At 36.1% G+C, this 19,867-nt stretch overlaps 1 protein-coding gene across 3 annotated transcripts in view; it reads left to right on the top strand.

The window, feature by feature from the left end:
- Positions 1–490: 490 nt before the first annotated feature.
- Positions 491–19,867, top strand: part of LOC137272866 (paired mesoderm homeobox protein 2A-like) — a 34,048-nt gene continuing 14,671 nt past the window's right edge. For 2 of the 3 annotated variants that reach the window (XM_067805274.1, XM_067805275.1), the window contains exon 1: positions 491–947. In XM_067805274.1, the coding sequence (XP_067661375.1) occupies positions 686–947 (262 nt within the window). In that variant the 5' untranslated portion in view covers positions 491–685. Of the gene's footprint in view, positions 948–6,338; positions 6,357–19,867 lie in introns of all 3 variants that reach the window. The other variant, XM_067805273.1, reaches the window with a different exon arrangement.

The raw sequence follows: 19,867 nt of genomic DNA, 5'->3' as shown, positions 1-19,867 counted from the left end.
CGAGGCCTCTTGACTTTGAATGCAAGCAATCATCGCAATATCAGCCGCTGTTATCATTTCATCATGTGTGCATCGGGAGGGGGACATTGGTTTCCCCAATCCCTTCAGACCCTCGGCCTCATGCTTCCTCGCCAAACACTTTCTTTGTCTTTCTTGCCGCACAATGAAAGTGGAACGAATGTACTCTTCTGTTTCATATTAACATTTTTTCTGTCATTTCTTGACTTCGGTCCCATCCCCTAACTCTGCGTGCGGCGTATGGCAGCGCGAGGGGAGGGGGACACGGAAACGGTGGGCGGTTTCAAGTCGCCCCGTTTGTCTACGTCACTGACTGTGCGCGAATAGGCATTCACTTCTATCAAGGCTATTTCATATCTGAAGCACATTATAATTTAATTAGGCGCGCATACATAAGCGCACGGTACTTAGTAAATTTCTCACTTTCTAAACTTGATGATCATTTATCCAAGACGTACACAAATTAGATAGCCGACAGATAGAATTTAGCCGAGCATTCTTTTTGCCCGACAGCCGACTTCTAATTTAATCTTATGAAACAGGACTCGAGAGCCGCCTGACACACACGAGAAATCAACAATATTCTTCTACATAAAAATTTCATATTCCCTAATAATTATTGTCAGCGCTGGGCTTGTGTCCAGTTGGTGGTCAGCCTTTCTCCAAGATGGACTACCCGTACCTCAACCAACCAAGCTTCGACGCTGCTAACTGCGGTCTACCCGGAATGGACGCTTCTCTACAGAACTGCAACATACCGTGTTCCTATGGGGACTCGGGGCCCTTCGCTCAGATCCCTGGACAGGGGTACCGCTACAATGGGGTACGGACCTTTCCCACCGTCACCAACCCGAGCCTTGGGGGGTCAGGAAGCTGTTCTATGGTCCCCCGGCCCCGTGAGCACCCTCAGCCGCCTGTCTTCCCTTCTGGTAAGTAAAACGCCTTGTTCAGTTTATATTGAGAAAGCGATTCCGGTGAAAATAAGATTTGGGCGAGGAAAATTGTTTTAGGTGGCCCTAACTGGGTTACCGTCGTCTACTTAGTGCAACTGATTGAGGCCAAATTGGATTACCAAATGTAGAGATACAGAGTTTGCATAATTTTCGCCGCGGTCGAAATTTTTCTATTTATTTACCGAACAAAATTAATATAAACAAGAAAATTGTCAGAAAATTAGATAAATATTCCGATTGTGAACAATTTGCAGCATTTAGCGTCGGTGGCGGATGACGGGTAACCAGCATATGTGACAAAACACCGGGCGCACTGGCTTTGTCGCAATAATCCAATTGCTAATTTTCCCGATGTCCTTATCTCATATCCATTTTATCGTATTTTCCTCAATTTACAAGCCGGAATTTCATTACGCAGAGTTGATAGTAGTGGGTACGGACAGGCAGAAAGTCGACAATCAAATAAGACAATATAACCAAATAACGGACTAAAAGAGTGCTTTAAACTAAATGAAATTTGATTTGAGTATTATTGAATAACGGGTAAAGTTAAGTACTTTATTTCGCCCGTGATTTACCTGCGTGTCGTCGGGCTTAACGACTAGGGCAGTAGAGAGGAGACGACAAGCATAGGGGTATACAATAAGTGGGGGTCAATTTACCATGCATCTATCAACATCAGTGTTATTTCCATTCATTAACGTCACCAGCGTTCAATATCAACGTCAAACTACTGCTAACTCTCTAAAAAAACTTTAAAGTTTATGATTTTGAAAACATTACATTTTCACGCAGCTTTTCGCGGAAAGTACCACACGTTCAGCCTCATACTTATATTAAGACACTTCGATTGTGAATTACAACTGCATGTGATCTGTTATTACGAGTAATACAAACTTTTCCTTTAGTTTATTGACTAAATGTTTTAATTTAACTTTATATTTTCGCATTCTTCATTTCAAGGTGTTTGATAATCGTCATTTATATCCAGACTTACGAATAATGTCATATTCAGTGAGATATTATATTGTACACCGATATATAACGATATTGTAAAGTATGTGGGAGTTCGTCTTCGAAAGCTCGTACCTCGGAATGCCAATGTTAGTTGTCGCGATCTTTTACAGAATTCAGCAAACGATATTCTAGGTTACATTACGAGAAACTTCACAGAGTATCCTATTACAACATACTGTACGACAAGCAAATAATGTATTGACGGTTATTGTTATTTATTATTGTTGTTGTTTCATCTCGGTGAGGAATCTGTTTCAGTAGGAAGGTGTGAAATATGATACGCATTGAACATATTCGGACCAATTCTTTCGTTTCTTTTATTAATAAATTCAACAGTTCTTTTACAGTGGCAATGACCTTTTCGTTTTCTGTTCAACCATTTTCTATCAAAAGTATTATTATATTACAAAAGCACTGTGTTTACTTTACGATTATCACTGACTCAGCTAACTAATATAAACAAATAAGAACACGGAACACTGTTCAATTACACGGTTAAATTGAATAATTGCATTCGTCAGTTATTGGGGTAAAATTAAATTACAATCTGGGATATTTTTACTCGTCAGTGGTGTAAGTTACATGGAAACGAACGCGTTGTTAGGGAGAGAGACTAGGTAAATAAAATATAGGTCTTGAGAACGCGGGCTTGTTTAACCTTGCTTTGGTCGACGCGGCACACACCGGGGATTTAATTAGAACTTTCATTACTGTTTTTACGGTATCGAAAAAGAACATAACCTTACGGTCATACATAAGGATTGAACGTTATATATACCTGATCTGTCATATGACACCATTTTCATAGATATTCAGTTGCTGTGCATCAGGTTTATGAAATCTGTTAAAATTTGTGGTACAAAATAACAATACTATACAAACCAATTAGATTTCTAAAACTGCAGTTGCATTAGCTGTCCTATCAAATGTTTTATCTGAGGATTCACCTGTTTAATTGCTGCATATTTTTTATGCTTTAAAACATCCATCTTTAACATTATTAATTGGTAAATCTAACATCGTTATTTGAATACCCAGGTAACCTCACACGGATTACAAAACCAAAACGTTTCGAAGACAATTTCGATGGACTTTCACATTCATGACAATCGCATATAACAACAGGCAAAATCCTGAAGTACGTATGCAGTGAGAGGATATCGACCTGAATATTGGTCAAATTACATGCATAATGAATTTGTAAGACAAATAAAAATTCATAAAAGTGCATGACAAATATCTTATTGTCATGTATTTGGCTCGGATTCATTGGAATATATTTCCTCAAATGTGTCAGTAATGATCAAAGTTCCGTTCCTTAAACTATTGAACAAATTATAGTATAGATCTGTAGTGAAGTGACTGTTTCTAACGATATATTCGTACGATACATTCGGTCGCGTACTAATATGACAAAATTACAGTGACGCTGCTCTCTTCTTTAAACCCGTATTACTGAAGTTGTCTAAAGTCAAACCTGAAACATAATCTGAACAGAACGCTTTTCCCCACAAGTAAATATGAGCAAATTTGGAGTTTTTTAAATTGAAAAAGCGGACTTCAAATTATATTCTGCAAAAAACACTTATTAAAGCAATAAACATCAGTCCCTGGTTTTCGTAATGGTTTCAAAAATTCAGAAGTATTACAAATCATTTAAAGACCTGTTGTCAACTGACATAAATGTAGTGAATACCCTTAAAATGAGGATATTAACAAACATGCAGGCATTACACTTTCATTGCGTAAAAATACCGCGTTAGGCCTTTGAATAATAATTGAATCCTAGTGTCAATATTTATAGGTGTTCCGATCTAACGGCAAAACTATCTGTTACTGCAACTGAGTGCAAATTCAATGAACATTTACATCAAAACACGTTATTGCTTACATTAACTAACAAATAAAGCATTATTTCGAATTTGTAAAGAAATTTAATCAATTTAATCGCATCTAATATCAATTCAAATAGTGAAAAAGACAACTGGGTGATTTAATTTTCAGTAGGCAGCGCTCTCCGTTAGATGAAAACTACGACCATCTGTGTGAGAGAGTCCATCCTCATCCCTATCTTCATCTGTATGCGTGTTGCACTATTTAATCCACCAGACACATGGGAGACAAGTTCTCTAAACACTGTTATGGTTTACTGATATCATAATAGCTGTAATTATTAAACAGAATAGAAAATTAATTAAGGACTTAGCTCCAAGTCCGTGTCGCTCAACCTCGCTTGGCTGACCGCCGCTAGTGGGGCCATCTGTCGACCACAAGGTGCACGTGTATGCCGTGAAGTGGGCGAGGGAACGTAAAACAGGGTCCGGTAATGGTGATGTGTCATTTCTGGCCGCAATAAACTCCCTTACATAGAAATTAACGTGGATTTTAAGTGTCTTGAATGAATAGAGCATTGCGATTTTTTCTTTCCAAACTTTGGTAGTTTGCAAGCAAGAATCTATGGGTTGCGATCATATATTGCGGTATGCTTTTGAATTGTTGAATGATTCTAGGCCTTACATAATGTTGAACCCGTCTAATAAGTACATATTTGCAATATATATCTGTGGGGTGTTTTTCAAAATATTCCTATTAAGTTTTAATGTTAATAAGCATTAAAGAATGTTGACCCCAGCAAAAAGTACATATTTGCAAAATATTTCTTTATTATTTTTGTTACTAAACATCAGTTGCTAGTGTCAGTGTCAATAATCAGATTTGCGCCTTGAAATAATATTCAGATTTCTTGGATATTTAATTTTTATTTTGCTGAAAAGTAGTATATTCCCTCATTGTTCCACTTATTATAAGTGTTGGCAACTTCTATCCTCGATATCTGGAAATTATGTGAGACTGAAGCCTCACTATTAGTATTAGACATATTGCATTTCAAATCCTGTAGTATTTTAACATCCGGGTCATACTTCATCAATACAGCTAAGTCTTCATAGGAAATGCTTGGGGGAAAAGGTGGTATCAAGGAACGGGCACACCTGGTTTCGACAGTTGAGAGGATACACGTTTATCGGATCGAATCCGTATATGACCAGTCGACTTCAGTCAATATATATGTGTTTTAATTCATGAGACGATATTCCGATGGTTAGATGACCAGTTGTTTTATCTACCGAAAAGTCTACATCAATAGCGATTTTTTTTCTTGTCCACTTTTCGCTCTCTGTGTGTATGTGTGTGAGTGAGAGAGCGAGAGCGAGAGAGAGAGAGAGAGAGAGAGAGAGAGAGAGAGAGAAAGAAAGATATTGGTTATAAGTATTTCGCGGGAACTAGTTGATAGTACTGAATAAACGCTTGCTCATGGTCTTCTCACATTGTACAATCGACTCTGCTTTCAGAGATTTCTTATGAAACTAGAGCCAGCATCTATCGCTCTAATTAGTATTAATTTTTTGTTTAAGTTACCCACGTATACTTCTGCACCATCCCCGTAATCTTTAAAGCTCTCCGCTAAAAATCGTTTTTTCAGGTACAAATGGAATACATTTCTCAGATACATTTTATATTACAATGTTTTTATTATCCACCCTTCAATATATTTTATTTGTTCACTCACACGTTAGACAGTTGTGTGCACGGCTCTATATCATTATGAAATATAGTGTTGACTTTTCCTAATGTGATGTAAATATTGAACCATTTCTTCGGCGACAAAAGTCATCCTATTCCTGTATTACTTTGGAATTAAAAATGAAAATGGTTGATCTTTACGTTTTTCACAGATATATACCCGTTTTTTCTCCGTACTTCCATTTTAAAAAAATTTTCCATTGATGCTTTGCCTGTTTTGAAGCATATGCTATTTCATTTCATGACAATGATGGTTTCTGAATACATGCACTATAGAGTGTTCATTGAATAGCGTATACAATCTGTACAACAGAACCTAAATATCAGTCTATAGTCATGTCATGGATTCTTTATATTGCTCATAGTGTTTATTTAGCTAATGGATTTAGTAAAACTAACCGATTCATGGAATTATCAACGATGATTTACACACATTTTCAAGTTGGATGACCGATCGGGGACAACGCTTTAACAGCACGACACTATACAAACACAACACCAGGAATCACAATTAAGTATAAAAAATGCCAAATTGTTACAGTATACATTACATATGCATTCCAAATGATATCTTGGTATATATTGTGTTGCTACATTCGCTTATTTACTTCTGCAACCAAAACAAAATCATTTTCCTTAATAACTTTTGAAATTTAAGATACTGACACTATGCGCGATTTTTTTCACTTCTTGAAAAAACATTTTCAAAACTTTTAGTACTTGAAAATTATTTTGTATGTAATGTTTTCTTTTTGTTTTGTACTTCAGATATTGGATACTCTTTTGGTATGTAAACAATCATTGTTGTTGGTAATGACCATATAACCCTTAGAGTACATTCATATACTTTATGAACTATCTCTTTATTGATAAGCAAATGTTATTTTCGGGGTTTTTTTCTCTAGACGTAACGAGACAGGTATTTCAAGTCACAGACTGCCCATTGCTTTGACCATGATCACAAACTGTGAGAAGTAATGTGGTTTCTTAAATTTGTGAACAATACATATCTTATTGAAAATAAACAACAACGACCGACTTCGCAAAATTCAATGAACATATTTTTTTGCTTTGTTTTCGGTTTATTTAATTAATTTTTTATCATTTTTTGGACACAACACATCGTATACAGTCATGTACCAGACAATGTCCTGTTGCTTATCATCAAAATACGTTTAGTATCACCGTTATACGTGTCGTAGTAAACAAGTATATTACAAATATTGAATTCAGGTTAGGATTAATCAGTCTCGTAACTTGAGATATCATTTATTCCTGTTGTGCATCGCACTAATACTGATTACCGCGGGGTTAATAATTATTTGGGAAAAAACTGTTCTTGATACTTTTGTATACGAATATATCGATTCGGTACATTTTTGTCGTGTGCTACATAGGACGTCCGAAGGCCACCATGATTCTCGAGGACAACCATCTCGAGTATCTAAACCTGCATAGCAGGTTAGCCCAATACATTTATTTTAAATGAAGTTATGTTTTCCATAAACATAAAGATTGTCGAAAACATTATTGAATAAATCTATATAATGTCAAGTTGTATTTATTATACTGTATTGGATAAAGCAGACGGCCCTGCTTCGCTGATCAAAGTTGAAGTCCCCGCGTATAAATCAGAGGACTGACTCGACTTGGTATCGAGCTGTTGCAATGCGCAGACACATTTAAGTGTTATTATTGATAATTTTATTTACCGCGTTGTTCCTAGGTTGAAATTGTCTGATTTAAATACACAGAATATAAATCTTCAGTGTGAATTACATGGGAGCTGGAACTAGGTCGTAGCCGTTGACTAATTTAACAAAATTTAGCACATAACGGTTTGAAGGCATATTTTTGTATGAGTGTTGACAATAATCTAATTATTTCCGTCTGCTATTGGTCTAAATTACATTGTTTATTCTAACTCGGTAAGAAAAAAGGAAAATAATCAATTTAATAATCATATCGTAAATATAAATAAGAAGGAATATGCTGGCAGGTAGTATAACTTCACCCGGACAATCAGCATGTGGAATATGAAGTGTTTCTATAAATATTGACTCTGAAGATTTTTTTCCCAGATATATTACCAAAGTTAAATATTTAATTAAAAAATGAAAGTACTTTTTTATATTTTTCCACTTACGTTTGTGGGAATTTGATCTTCGTGAGTTGCGACTATATAAATACGCGCTCCTACACCGTTTCCTGAATCAATTCATGATGATGAAAATATTCTTACTTGTAAACATTAATCAACTCTCGAAAAATTTAACATACGTTTTAGATATTTTTTAGTGTTGATAACTTAAAAACGGAACAGAACTTGTATTCGCCGTTTATCTATTTTAACAAAGTATGTAACAGTTGCAAAGTTACATAAATAACAAAATTATAGTTTATATTCGCTTTTCTTTGAATATTTCGCTTTGATAAAGAATTCATTTTTTTGAATTACCTTTTACTGACAATTCTTTTAAAAGGATTTCAACAGCTATACTTCCTCAAATAATACTTGAATAATGTAAATTTCTTCGGCTACCTTTTGAATATATCAAAACTGATTACTGGACATAAACACATTAAAATAATATGGCAACAGCTTAAATAAACATAACGTAAATAAACAAAACTGTACTGACGACGTATGTAAATAGTATACATTCATCACATCACTTCTCTATACTTTCGGTTGTGTCAGTTCGAGCATCTTCGTACTTGATTGAATTAGATAACAGAATGCCCTCTAACTACGATATACGTTGCATATACTTCGCCGTGTCCAAATTGAGTAAATTTATTTTCGTGTCAAGAAGTACATTTGTGATTAATGTCCTGCCGTGGGTATGAGTATAGAGATGCGATCCGTATATGTCAACCCGCGGAGGAATATTGTAGGAATTACTGTACAGCGGAGAGCCTTGAGAGTTGATACCACACATACATGTCACAATGCACTGCTCTACTCGGCCAGTACCACTTACACTATGAAGCCAGGGATTATAGTCTTAGCAAAACACGGCTTTTTGTACTGGTTAGACGCTGCATATTACGTTTTAGGTAACTGTGGCTGAAACGGAACGGCTTTTTTCATGAATTATTGTAAACTTACGATCAAATCAACATAATAATTTCTTTTGAGCTTTGTAGCTCTTGATGCAAATTTGTCATTTTTCGTTTCTTAGTATTAGATTTGAAACGAAATTTGGGCATAACTATTGATCGGCGAGTATGAATTATTTTAACGAGGGAACAGCGGCCATGAACTTTGTTAAAGTCTGGGAAACATCAATATATTTTTTAACAATCTTATTTTTTCTTTTTGCAGAAGTAATAATGACAATTTGACTTTTATCAGTGCACTGAAACTATACATGAGATATAGCACACTCTAAGGATGTGGGGATGGGAAGATGTTGGAGTCCAGTGATGGTGTATGCGCAGAGTATTATTATGATTACTTACGAATTCGAGTTTTCCATGGTGTATATTTCCTTAAATATTAGACTAATCGTTTAAATATGTAAGGGCACTGCACTTACCTTGTCTACACAAACTACGCATGTATTTAAACACATGTATATATTTTTGATTAATGTACATATTTTTAAATTAAATGTTTTGTTCCGAAGAACTAACGAAACCATACTTCTGTATCAATCACGCTTTCAATATAACATTTCAATACTTATCATGAGCAAGTAGAAGCACTTTTTATGCATCAGCTGTTTACCAACGAGATGTGTCGATTTCACTGTGTGATAATTCTACCTTGATCTATCTCGTCTATAATTGATAATTGTGGAGTATCTATCATTACTATTATCAGTAAGAAGGTTGATATCAGGCGTCTGTCCTACTATGGTACTAATATTATCACATCTTTTACAAAGCGATATGATGTATATACGTATTCATATAATGCATATTCTGTGAACATTTAGTCAATTATTTATGACAATTAGATTTTACCTTTTCCAGTGTTGTACTTGTATCTTTAATTCCCAAAGGTTACGATGTGTGTGTGTGTGTGTGCGTGTGTGTGTGCGGGGGTCTACAATATTACGCTGTACTGTAATACTGATTACTGTTATGCCGATTGCTGTTATTTCTCATTTAGAACATATCTCGACTCAATTTACCTCATCCCAAATGGTTGTTGCTTTTAAGCAATTGTGTGATCTCTCATCCATGTAGTCAACACTAATACTATAATGCATTTAAAAAATGCACGTATTCAGAAGATAACCGCAAACTGAAGTTTCACTAGAACACAAACTGAAGATTACAGTTGAACGTAATACTTGTTTACAGTACGCTGTGTCTGACATAATTGTATGTAACACCATTAAACACACAATTTTTTATACATATTCCTCATTATTACAGTTTTCATCGGTGCAGCCCCGAATTAACTATAGCTGCTCTTTCATTAACGTTTCTCACCCAAAGATGTGTTTGTATTTCTATTCCAACCAAGTATCTTTGATAACAACGGTTGTAAACACCTTTCCATATTACCAATAAACAAAACTACACTACATCTATTCAATCGAAAATGCAAGTAATTACTACCAATTTTTTCAACTATGCCTTTATTCTTTTAAACATATATTTCTTTATCAACATGAAGAATCTTTCATATCAATGACTATACATTTACCCGTTATGCATTACTGCTTTGTGTCATCAAAAATATACGCGTGTAAATATCTTCCCTAAACCCTCTCCTGACAATACTCTCACTAAATAAAAATATATTGTCCTCAAACATGTGTATGTTATAGACTGATGGTGGTATATACTTCTTCGTTTGTGTGAGACCAATATACCCTAGCTTCATAACACACGTCCTGGTTGTTTCAGTTACAAGTATGTGTTGATTGAGAAACATATCGTCCTTAAGGTAGCCTGGTGAAACGGGGAACACCATTAGGTATGAGAAACAACGAAACACCTAGGTCACCGTTAGCGATCCTGTGAATCTAAGACCTTGTCCGGAGACTGTATACAGGGAGAAAACAGAAATAATTACTAGCTAATGAAATATTCAATGTTTGGCCTCAGAGATCGGTGTGCGACCTTTAGCTTCTTCATGAGAAGCGGACTGCCAAAAACTCAAGACGCCGACGTTGTCAGATCGCGGCCGATGCGGCGCTAAGTCGACACTACGGTGGCTTTTTGCTTCAACTCTCACCTTGCTTTTGTCAGGCGTCCTTCACGCAGGCATGTCTGGCTCCAGGGTGGCGGGGAGGGGAGGGGATAGGTCACCGACAATGGGGGTGGGGTGTAGTGGGTGGGAAGCTAAAACTATCAGTTAAACATGTTAAAAATGTTTGAAGGATAACGCCGTACATATAAAATAATATTAACATACAGGGAAACTATGGCTGAAGGGTAAAGGGTACACAGGGTGGGTTTGGGTGTGATGAGGAGAACGGGTGGTAAGTCTAATGTCAGTAGTTCACGGGTGTTTCAAAAAGGATTGAAGACTAGATATTATACGAGAAGCATGTAACATTACCGATTAAGGGTACAGGAGAGGTATGTTTGGTGGGTGGTGGTAAACACAGGGTGGGGCGGTTGGATGGCAGGAAGGGGCGATGCAGCTACTACCACCTGAATGCTATGTAAAGAGCCTGAATAAGAGCAGGGGTCGTAAAACTGTTGAGACAATTCAACATGTACACTCTACAACTGAAGGTGTGAAGTCGCGAATGGGTGGAACCAAAGGGGTTGGGTGAGATCCAGAAAGAGGTCGATCTTAAATTCAACAAACTTCAGCACTGTCTTAAAACAAGGAATTAGCAATAACGTTGTTTAAATACCCAGAGCATTTGCAATACCAATATAGCGCTTCATGTGTTTGTTGAAATTTTAGTTTTACGTTCATCATCTTTGAAAAAATAGGTTTGGAAAACAAAAAAAAATTGTCCCCCAAAAAGAATCACTGATAACAAATAGATAGTGTTTCCTGGTCGTTGATAGTAAAACGTTTATATGTCCAGGAAATACATATATGAATCTTAAGGCATCTGTTCCCGTTAGACTAAAATTACAAGCTATGAAATCTTGGTGATGTGATTATTCCGTCTCGCTACGACTGGAGAAAATCAATGTACGTACAGCACCTCGGCCTGTGCCTGACTTGAGGAATGTATATATAGATGCAGGATGGCTGGCCACTTCTCGGGGGACTGTTTTGTAATGGCTTTATACAAATGTATATTCATTAAGACAAACGGCCATCGATACAGTGTGTTCTAGATTAACATAAGACGCAACTGTATTTCTGTAGCTTAGTAAATCTGATGGATTATTCGATACTTTAAAAAATATTTTTATCAGCTGATGATTTGTTATGATGTTTTTAAGGGAAAATTTATACTACACATCACGGTGTATTGTACAAGATTTATCAGACCAAACTAACTGCCATTCTTTATACGGTGTCTGGCGTAGGCACAAAGATGTCGAAAAGATCCGTTATACAATCTGAAGCAAATATGTACACTGCCAGTCAAAAGAAAATACTAGTATACATCCTTGTGGGATGATGTGTAGGTCTTGATGATGATATGAGAAGGTGATGTACTGGATACAGGATCTTAACTGTGCATGGCCGTTGAGTTTGCACTTTTCTGATGACTGTTTTCAACATAGTTCCTTTTTGACAATGTCAATAATATTTGGTCAAATCCATTTTAAGTGCTTACTTTTGTCCAACAGTGTACCTTGTGCACGAGTTACTTATATTGAAATAGTTCGTAATAGTGGTACCGGTATGCTTTGTACCGTAATGAATTACATTGAATTTTTAAACACGAAAATCATCCTCCTTGAATGTGATGATCACCTATTATGTATTTCAGTCCGAAAGAAACATTATACTGTTCACACCAAGATACAGCATCACGCATGTTACTGTCTAATGTAAAATATAAATGAAAAATATAAAATAGGTTCCTTATTAAAAACAATACCAGATGAAAAACAATACATTCCCAAGTCCAAATATATATACGCGTTTTGTTTGTCTCTCTCACTCTGTGTGCGCGTGTGCGCGCGTGCGCGCGTGTGTGTACGATAGATGTATTGCTAGACAAATAAAGGAAAACAAATTAAGAATCCATGTACAACAAAACAAATACAACATACGAGTCTAAGTACATATTCCTACAGCAAAATTAGAACACAATTGCTCGCGTACAACACAACAATATCAAAGTACTACGCATACATAACAAACAGTGTGGAACAATACAAGGTGCTAGATTACAATATAATGTATCAGTGTCATTGTGCAGTGCATACAAAACATACCAAACATACTATACGACAGTATATTGTACATATACAACGGTTAAGAAGACAATTTGTAATTCCCGTTTTCATGTGCAAAATACAGTGTTGATGGCCGGATCCATCATATTTCTGTTTCAGATAAATGTTCTGCGCTCTAAACGTTTCAAGACATTTTAAATTTGTTTCTAATAGAATAGTAATATTGGAACCTAGAAACAAATAGTGTTATATGTTAAGACAATTCTTCAGCACACGGGATCAAAGACATGGTAACAATTGTACATTGTGAAGTGGAAAAGAATATATACTTTCACTTTTGGTGGTAGATACAATGAAACAAATGTGTAAAGGTTATTCACTCCAAAAGATACCAGTATCAAAGTGGTGTTTTGGACCTCAAATACACAGTAATTCGGTGACTGTGTTTAGCCCAGTAACTTATAGATGTCGCTTGTAATGTTTTTGAGCGAACGCTCACTACAGCAGGGTAGGATGGGGTCTTCTCAAATATTACGAATTGTGAGTTAACAGTTACCAAAGCAAACACCAGTAGACCATAAACAATAAATGTACAATCACTGCTTTTATTTTTAAAAAAAGGTGTATTTATGTATAACGGAATGCACGACAAGCGAGTATTACATGGAAATGACCGCCTAGATAATTCACTGTTGGTTTTATGGTAAGTGTTCCCTCATTAATGAAACAAATGCTCCCTATCATGGTGTTTCTGATGATGACGATTATAATGATGAAAGTAATAACATTCATTACTACTGTACATGGAAAAGAAAGTTGAAAATTCGCCATTGGAACGATTATTACACAAATATGGAAAACGTACTTTGATCGCTTAGATTTTATGGTGCCGTCCATTAAAACAAATGTTTATAAACACGTTTTTTCTCTGTGTATTTTTCTTGTGTTGATAATCGTACGTAATTAAGAAATAAAAAATAACAATACAGCTTCAGTGCACAAAAGCTATAGTAATTGTGTATTATATTATGCTTAGTTCTAGAATTCGGAGGGGGTGGGGGAGTAGGGGATGTATTTTGAATGTGATTGTATGGCCATATATTCCAGATGTGTCCTTGCATATTCTTTCCATGAGTATTCACTTTTTATTTTCTATGTACGGTTAACATACAGTATTGATTACATGACGTGGTATTGTGAACCTTAGTATTTCAGCCATATCGTTGATTTAATTTAGCTTAACTACTCTGTGTAGTCACACAGGCAATTAAACACCGGGAAAGTATACGATTGAAAATTGGGTTTGACCAAAATTATTACATCATTATAAAATAACAGTTACAAGGTTAGATCAATGGCCTAAAGACTTCAATCCTATGATAAAAACAAAGCTGACACTATCTAAAATATCATCGTCGAATAACCATTTTATTTTTGCTTCATACTTCGCCGTCATTAAACTAGGGTGGATGCAGTATTGTATCTGGCAGTTTGTTCCTCTTTTTATAAATGAAACTTAATGTCATCATTATAGCTGCCGTTTTGTTTGTAACTCAATGAATGTGCGGATGATAATACTTCTGCACTATACATAATCACCACAAATACAACATGGAGTGACCTCTTGTGCAAAAGTTATATCGACCTCATATCAAACGATATATAGATCCCACACCATGAAACAATACGTGGATCTGTTGTGAACATCGTACTCTCATAGGTCACAGAGGATAGTCGTGTGAAACATAGTATACTTGAATGGCACACTCTATGCCTCACATGAAACACGGCACAGATCACATATGAAACACTGTATATACCAATTATGAAACATTCAGTACACTTTCTTCAAAACGGTGAATAAACCAAAATGAAACACCCTTTTTTGCAGACATAATAACAATGCGCGGACATCACATAAATCATTGCACAGAGCAAATATGAAACATTATACATATCTAACGCGAAACGATGTATGAATACCTCATAAAACATTACACAATAACACATTGTGTAAACCTAACATGAAACATGGTATGGATACCAGAGAAACCATAACACATTGAAACATTGTATATACCTCATATAAAACATTTTATGGATAGCAGAGAAACCATAACACGTTGGAACATTGTATATACCTCATATAAAACATTTTATGGATAGCAAAGAAACCATAACACGTTGAAACATTGTATATACCTCATATAAAACATTTTATGGATAGCAAAGAAACCATAACACGTTGAAACATTGTATATACCTCATATAAAACATTTTATGGATAGCAGAGAAACCATAACACGTTGAAACATTGTATATACCTCATATAAAACATTTTATGGATAGCAGAGAAACCATAACACGTTGAAACATTGTATATACCTCATATAAAACATTTTATGGATAGCAAAGAAACCATAACACGTTGAAACATTGTATATACCTCATATAAAACATTTTATGGATAGCAGAGAAACCATAACACGTTGAAACATTGTATATACCTCATATAAAACATTTTATGGATAGCAGAGAAACCATAACACGTTGGAACATTGTATATACCTAATATAAAACATTTTATGGATAGCAGAGAAACCATAACACGTTGAAACATTGTATATACCTCATATAAAACATTTTATGGATAGCAGAGAAACCATGACACGTTGAAACATTGTATATACCTCATATAAAACATTTTATGGATAGCAGAGAAACCATAACACGTTGGAACATTGTATATACCTAATATAAAACATTTTATGGATAGCAGAGAAACCATAACACGTTGAAACATTGTATATACCTCATATAAAACATTTTATGGATAGCAGAGAAACCATGACACGTTGAAACATTGTATATACCTCATATAAAACATTTTATGGATAGCAGAGAAACCATAACACGTTGAAACATTGTATATACCTCATATAAAACATTTTATGGATAGCAAAGAAACCATAACACGTTGAAACATTGTATATACCTCATATAAAACATTTTATGGATAGCAGAGAAACCATAACACGTTGAAACATTGTATATACCTCATATAAAACATTTTATGGATAGCAGAGAAACCATAACACGTTGAAACATTGTATATACCTCATATAAAACATTTTATGGATAGCAGAGAAACCATAACACGTTGAAACATTGTATATACCTCATATAAAACATTTTATGGATAGCAGAGAAACCATAACACGTTGAAACATTGTATATACCTCATATAAAACATTTTATGGATAGCAGAGAAACCATAACACGTTGAAACATTGTATATACCTCATATAAAACATTTTATGGATAGCAGAGAAACCATAACACGTTGGAACATTGTATATACCTCATATAAAACATTTTATGGATAGCAGAGAAACCATAACACGTTGAAACATTGTATATACCTCATATAAAACATTTTATGGATAGCAGAGAAACCATAACACGTTGGAACATTGTATATACCTCATATAAAACATTTTATGGATAGCAGAGAAACCATAACACGTTGAAACATTGTATATACCTCATATAAAACATTTTATGGATAGCAGAGAAACCATAACACGTTGGAACATTGTATATACCCAATATGAAACATTGCATAGACACAACACAAATTGATGTACAGAGCATATATGAAACAGTGTTTATACCTGACAAGATACTTTGCATGCACATCACTATCTGGTGTTGCACTGAGGTACACAATACGGTGTCAACGGCATGGATGTTGTACAACTCACATGAATCATTACTGTTGTTATATATCAAACTGACCTCATTGTAATGTCATACTGACTTGATCTAAAACATCGTGGAAAGTGTGCAGACAGGCTGATTTTTAATTTTGATTTCAAGAAGACGTTAACTTCTCTTAATTCTGTTTTGATTATAACAATGAAAGCATTATTTATGTCCAGATATTGACTGTGTTACGTACGCACACGAAAAAAGACATTAATCGTCATTATAATTTAAAACTGACATCACGTTGTTGCAGGGCATCTATTTAAGTTTATGTGTCATTTTGTGTGTACACGCACTAAAAACTGATCATTTATACCCGTGTTCGTAAGAAGCTATTTGTGTGACGGATGTTTATGCATGTTGTCACAGTGTTGGATTCTGAAACAAATGATATCATAAACAGCCAAAGACAGGTGATATCGTACAGGGAAGATGGGGCCTGTGAGGCATTGCAGCCTCACATGATGCTTGAGAATACAAATCCGCAGGTTTGGTTTCTCGATACAGGACGGAGCGTTGTCGCTGCAAGGAGTCAGAAAGTGATAAGCGTGGCAGATTTCTCCCGTTAAGGCCGACTGGTTTTGCCCAGTCCATTCGCAATCCCCATATCATCTCAGTGAGAATTAATCAGTTAATTTGTCAATTAAGTGTGTAAACTGAGCACGATTAAAAGATAGTTAAATAGGGCACTTTTCACCTCCACGAGGGCGTGATTTCCCCTGGGTGGTGATCAATTTGCGAGATATAGGGTAGGAGTGAGATGGGGAGGGGGAGAGGGAGGGGCCGAGGGTGTAGTGTTTCTCAAGTCTGCCGCCTCGGCCATGTCCCCGTATGTCCCAACTTACAGCAACAAAGCCGACGCCCAGTGCCATGATCACCACGAATTGTTAACAACGAACCTCTCATAATCAGCGGGTATAGTTGAGGAGGGAAATTTTGCACTCTTCAGAAGTTCCAATATCATGCTGTTCGGTCATTCTGCAGAATTTCTGCCAACGTTACAAAGAGCTCATATGACTGACATGATGATAGGGATACAGAATGTTATAGTTAATTTAAGAGCACAATCAGTTCCATTTATGTGCACCAGTCATCATTTTGGCCTTTGTGTCAGAAATTTTGAGAAATGCACTATTTTGTGTATTTAAATTAAAAACATCAAGTCTAACAGAAACTAACGCCCTGACTCAAAATTTAACAAACGCTAACAGTATTCTAAATGTAAACAAATACACTGTTTTTGCATATTTTGTTTGAGAATCAGACGTCTGTGTGAAACGTACGTTCCGGTTCACTCTAATGTTGACATGTTCATAGTCTCGTTAGGCCGAAATAAAACATCATGCGGGTTTGTTGTTTACCGCTATACTCAAATTTCAGTTGCAACAAATAACGGCTGGTACGTTGAGATGTGCATTAAATGATATGGTGTTGGTTTAACTGTGAATATATTTCAAGCTTTTGTAAAACCACTTTGTATAAAATTGCTTATATGCAAATACAAATTTGTTGCTCGTCTCCCGGCGATAGAGAACCCGTGGGCGCATCCTAGTTTCTCTGGGGTGTCTCATTCCGGTTGCGAGTGCCCATAACCCGTGACAGGTAGCTATGACATCGTGCACCCAGCCTCTGGTCTCTCTTTAATGTCACCCCGCAAAAAGATCAACTAATTCCGCTAATGTATCCGGGACTGTAATTACTAGATTGGGATTGCAAGCCTTCTGTTCCCCGAACGTTTAGTCCAGATTAATCACAATTGTCACCAAGCGGACGCATGATCGAAGCTACTTCCAATGTGTGAAAACACTGCTATCGCGCCGCGCATCTTCAGTCCAACATTATCACAAAATGGCCATTTTACAGCGATTAGTTCCGCGCCACATCGCTGGCGCAGCTACTTGTGGTCACGTGGCAACTGTCTCGCGCGCGCACGCTCGCTGAGGCCAGCTCTCGTAATGGGCAATATGGCTAATTGGTTGGTGGAGATCTCTACATGATCACACTTTGATAGTTGCCGAGACTGAGAGGCATTCACTGTATCAAAGCTGGCTGACCTTGTCATGTGTCTCATAAGTCCGTAGCTCACCTTCCTTGTTTGGAAATGCATGGGCATAGTAACATGCGCACTGCAACAATCAACGATAATGTCCGTCGATGTTGTATAGGGATAACAATTATTACGAATTATACAAGATTGATAATCATTCCGGTTACTCCCTGAAATTTACCGAAACTAATTTTGTATGTATAGTGAGAATAAATACGCCCATGCGCGTATCAAGTGACAAGAAGTCTAAAGATGACCGATCTATTCGATCCGAGATCGCAAATTCCTGCACAAAACAGGTGAACAGGAAGTGTGCGCGAAATTGTGAGCACCTCCAAACTAAACTCACTCATGAGGATTTTTGTTAGATATTTTCACAAGACGTGCTGGTAATTTGAGCATGCGCACTTGATATATTTCAGGTTTTATTACACTGCCCGCTAGTCCCTAACACTAATCGTTTCAGTTTATTCAAGTTATGCTGTAATATGAAATTGCCGAAATAGACGTACGTTTAAGCTACATGTGTTTGAAAATATGTACCTGTTCCCACTTCTTTATAATCGATTAAGTCAATACACGTGTTCAATCATTTTTTTATTCAGCATAAAGGACTTCGGTTAACTTACAAAGTAAAACATGTTGAATACATTTAGGAGTACAGTACACGTGTTTGTTTTGTTGGAGTTTCCGCGTACTATGCATTGAGTATTCTCATATTGGTAAAATGCATTTACCAGTCTTGGCAATATCTTAAATTTTCTACGAAATGTTTTCGCTTGTCCTTTTGATTACAAAGTTCAGCTGTCGTCCCAAACGGGCTGTTAAATGAGATACGGATTACAGAGTTATCGGTCTTTGTTATATTGCAACAGTATGAGAAATTGTAGTTTCATAAAATGACATCTCCATGCTAATTGGCTTAATGTGTGTATTCAAGTCTCTCATCTTAGTTGTAAATATTCATCAAGGAAGCGCATTTTTCTTTCTCTGAGATTAAGTATAAGAATCACTTTGATTTTGGATTGAATGGAAGAAATACTCACTGTTTTAAGTGCCTTCCGGACTCTAGAGTGTCGCTATTTCAACCCTCTATTCATGAAATAACCTAACACAACGTAAATTAGACTATAATTAATTAGTTTAGAAGCTGGATTAGAGGCTGTGTTGGACGGTAGTGGCTGGATGTGATCGTGAC

The sequence above is a fragment of the Haliotis asinina genome, chromosome 2, assembly GCF_037392515.1.
Source record: "Haliotis asinina isolate JCU_RB_2024 chromosome 2, JCU_Hal_asi_v2, whole genome shotgun sequence".
Taxonomy (NCBI): domain Eukaryota; kingdom Metazoa; phylum Mollusca; class Gastropoda; order Lepetellida; family Haliotidae; genus Haliotis; species Haliotis asinina.
This window is presented reverse-complemented; position numbering and strand designations above follow the sequence as displayed.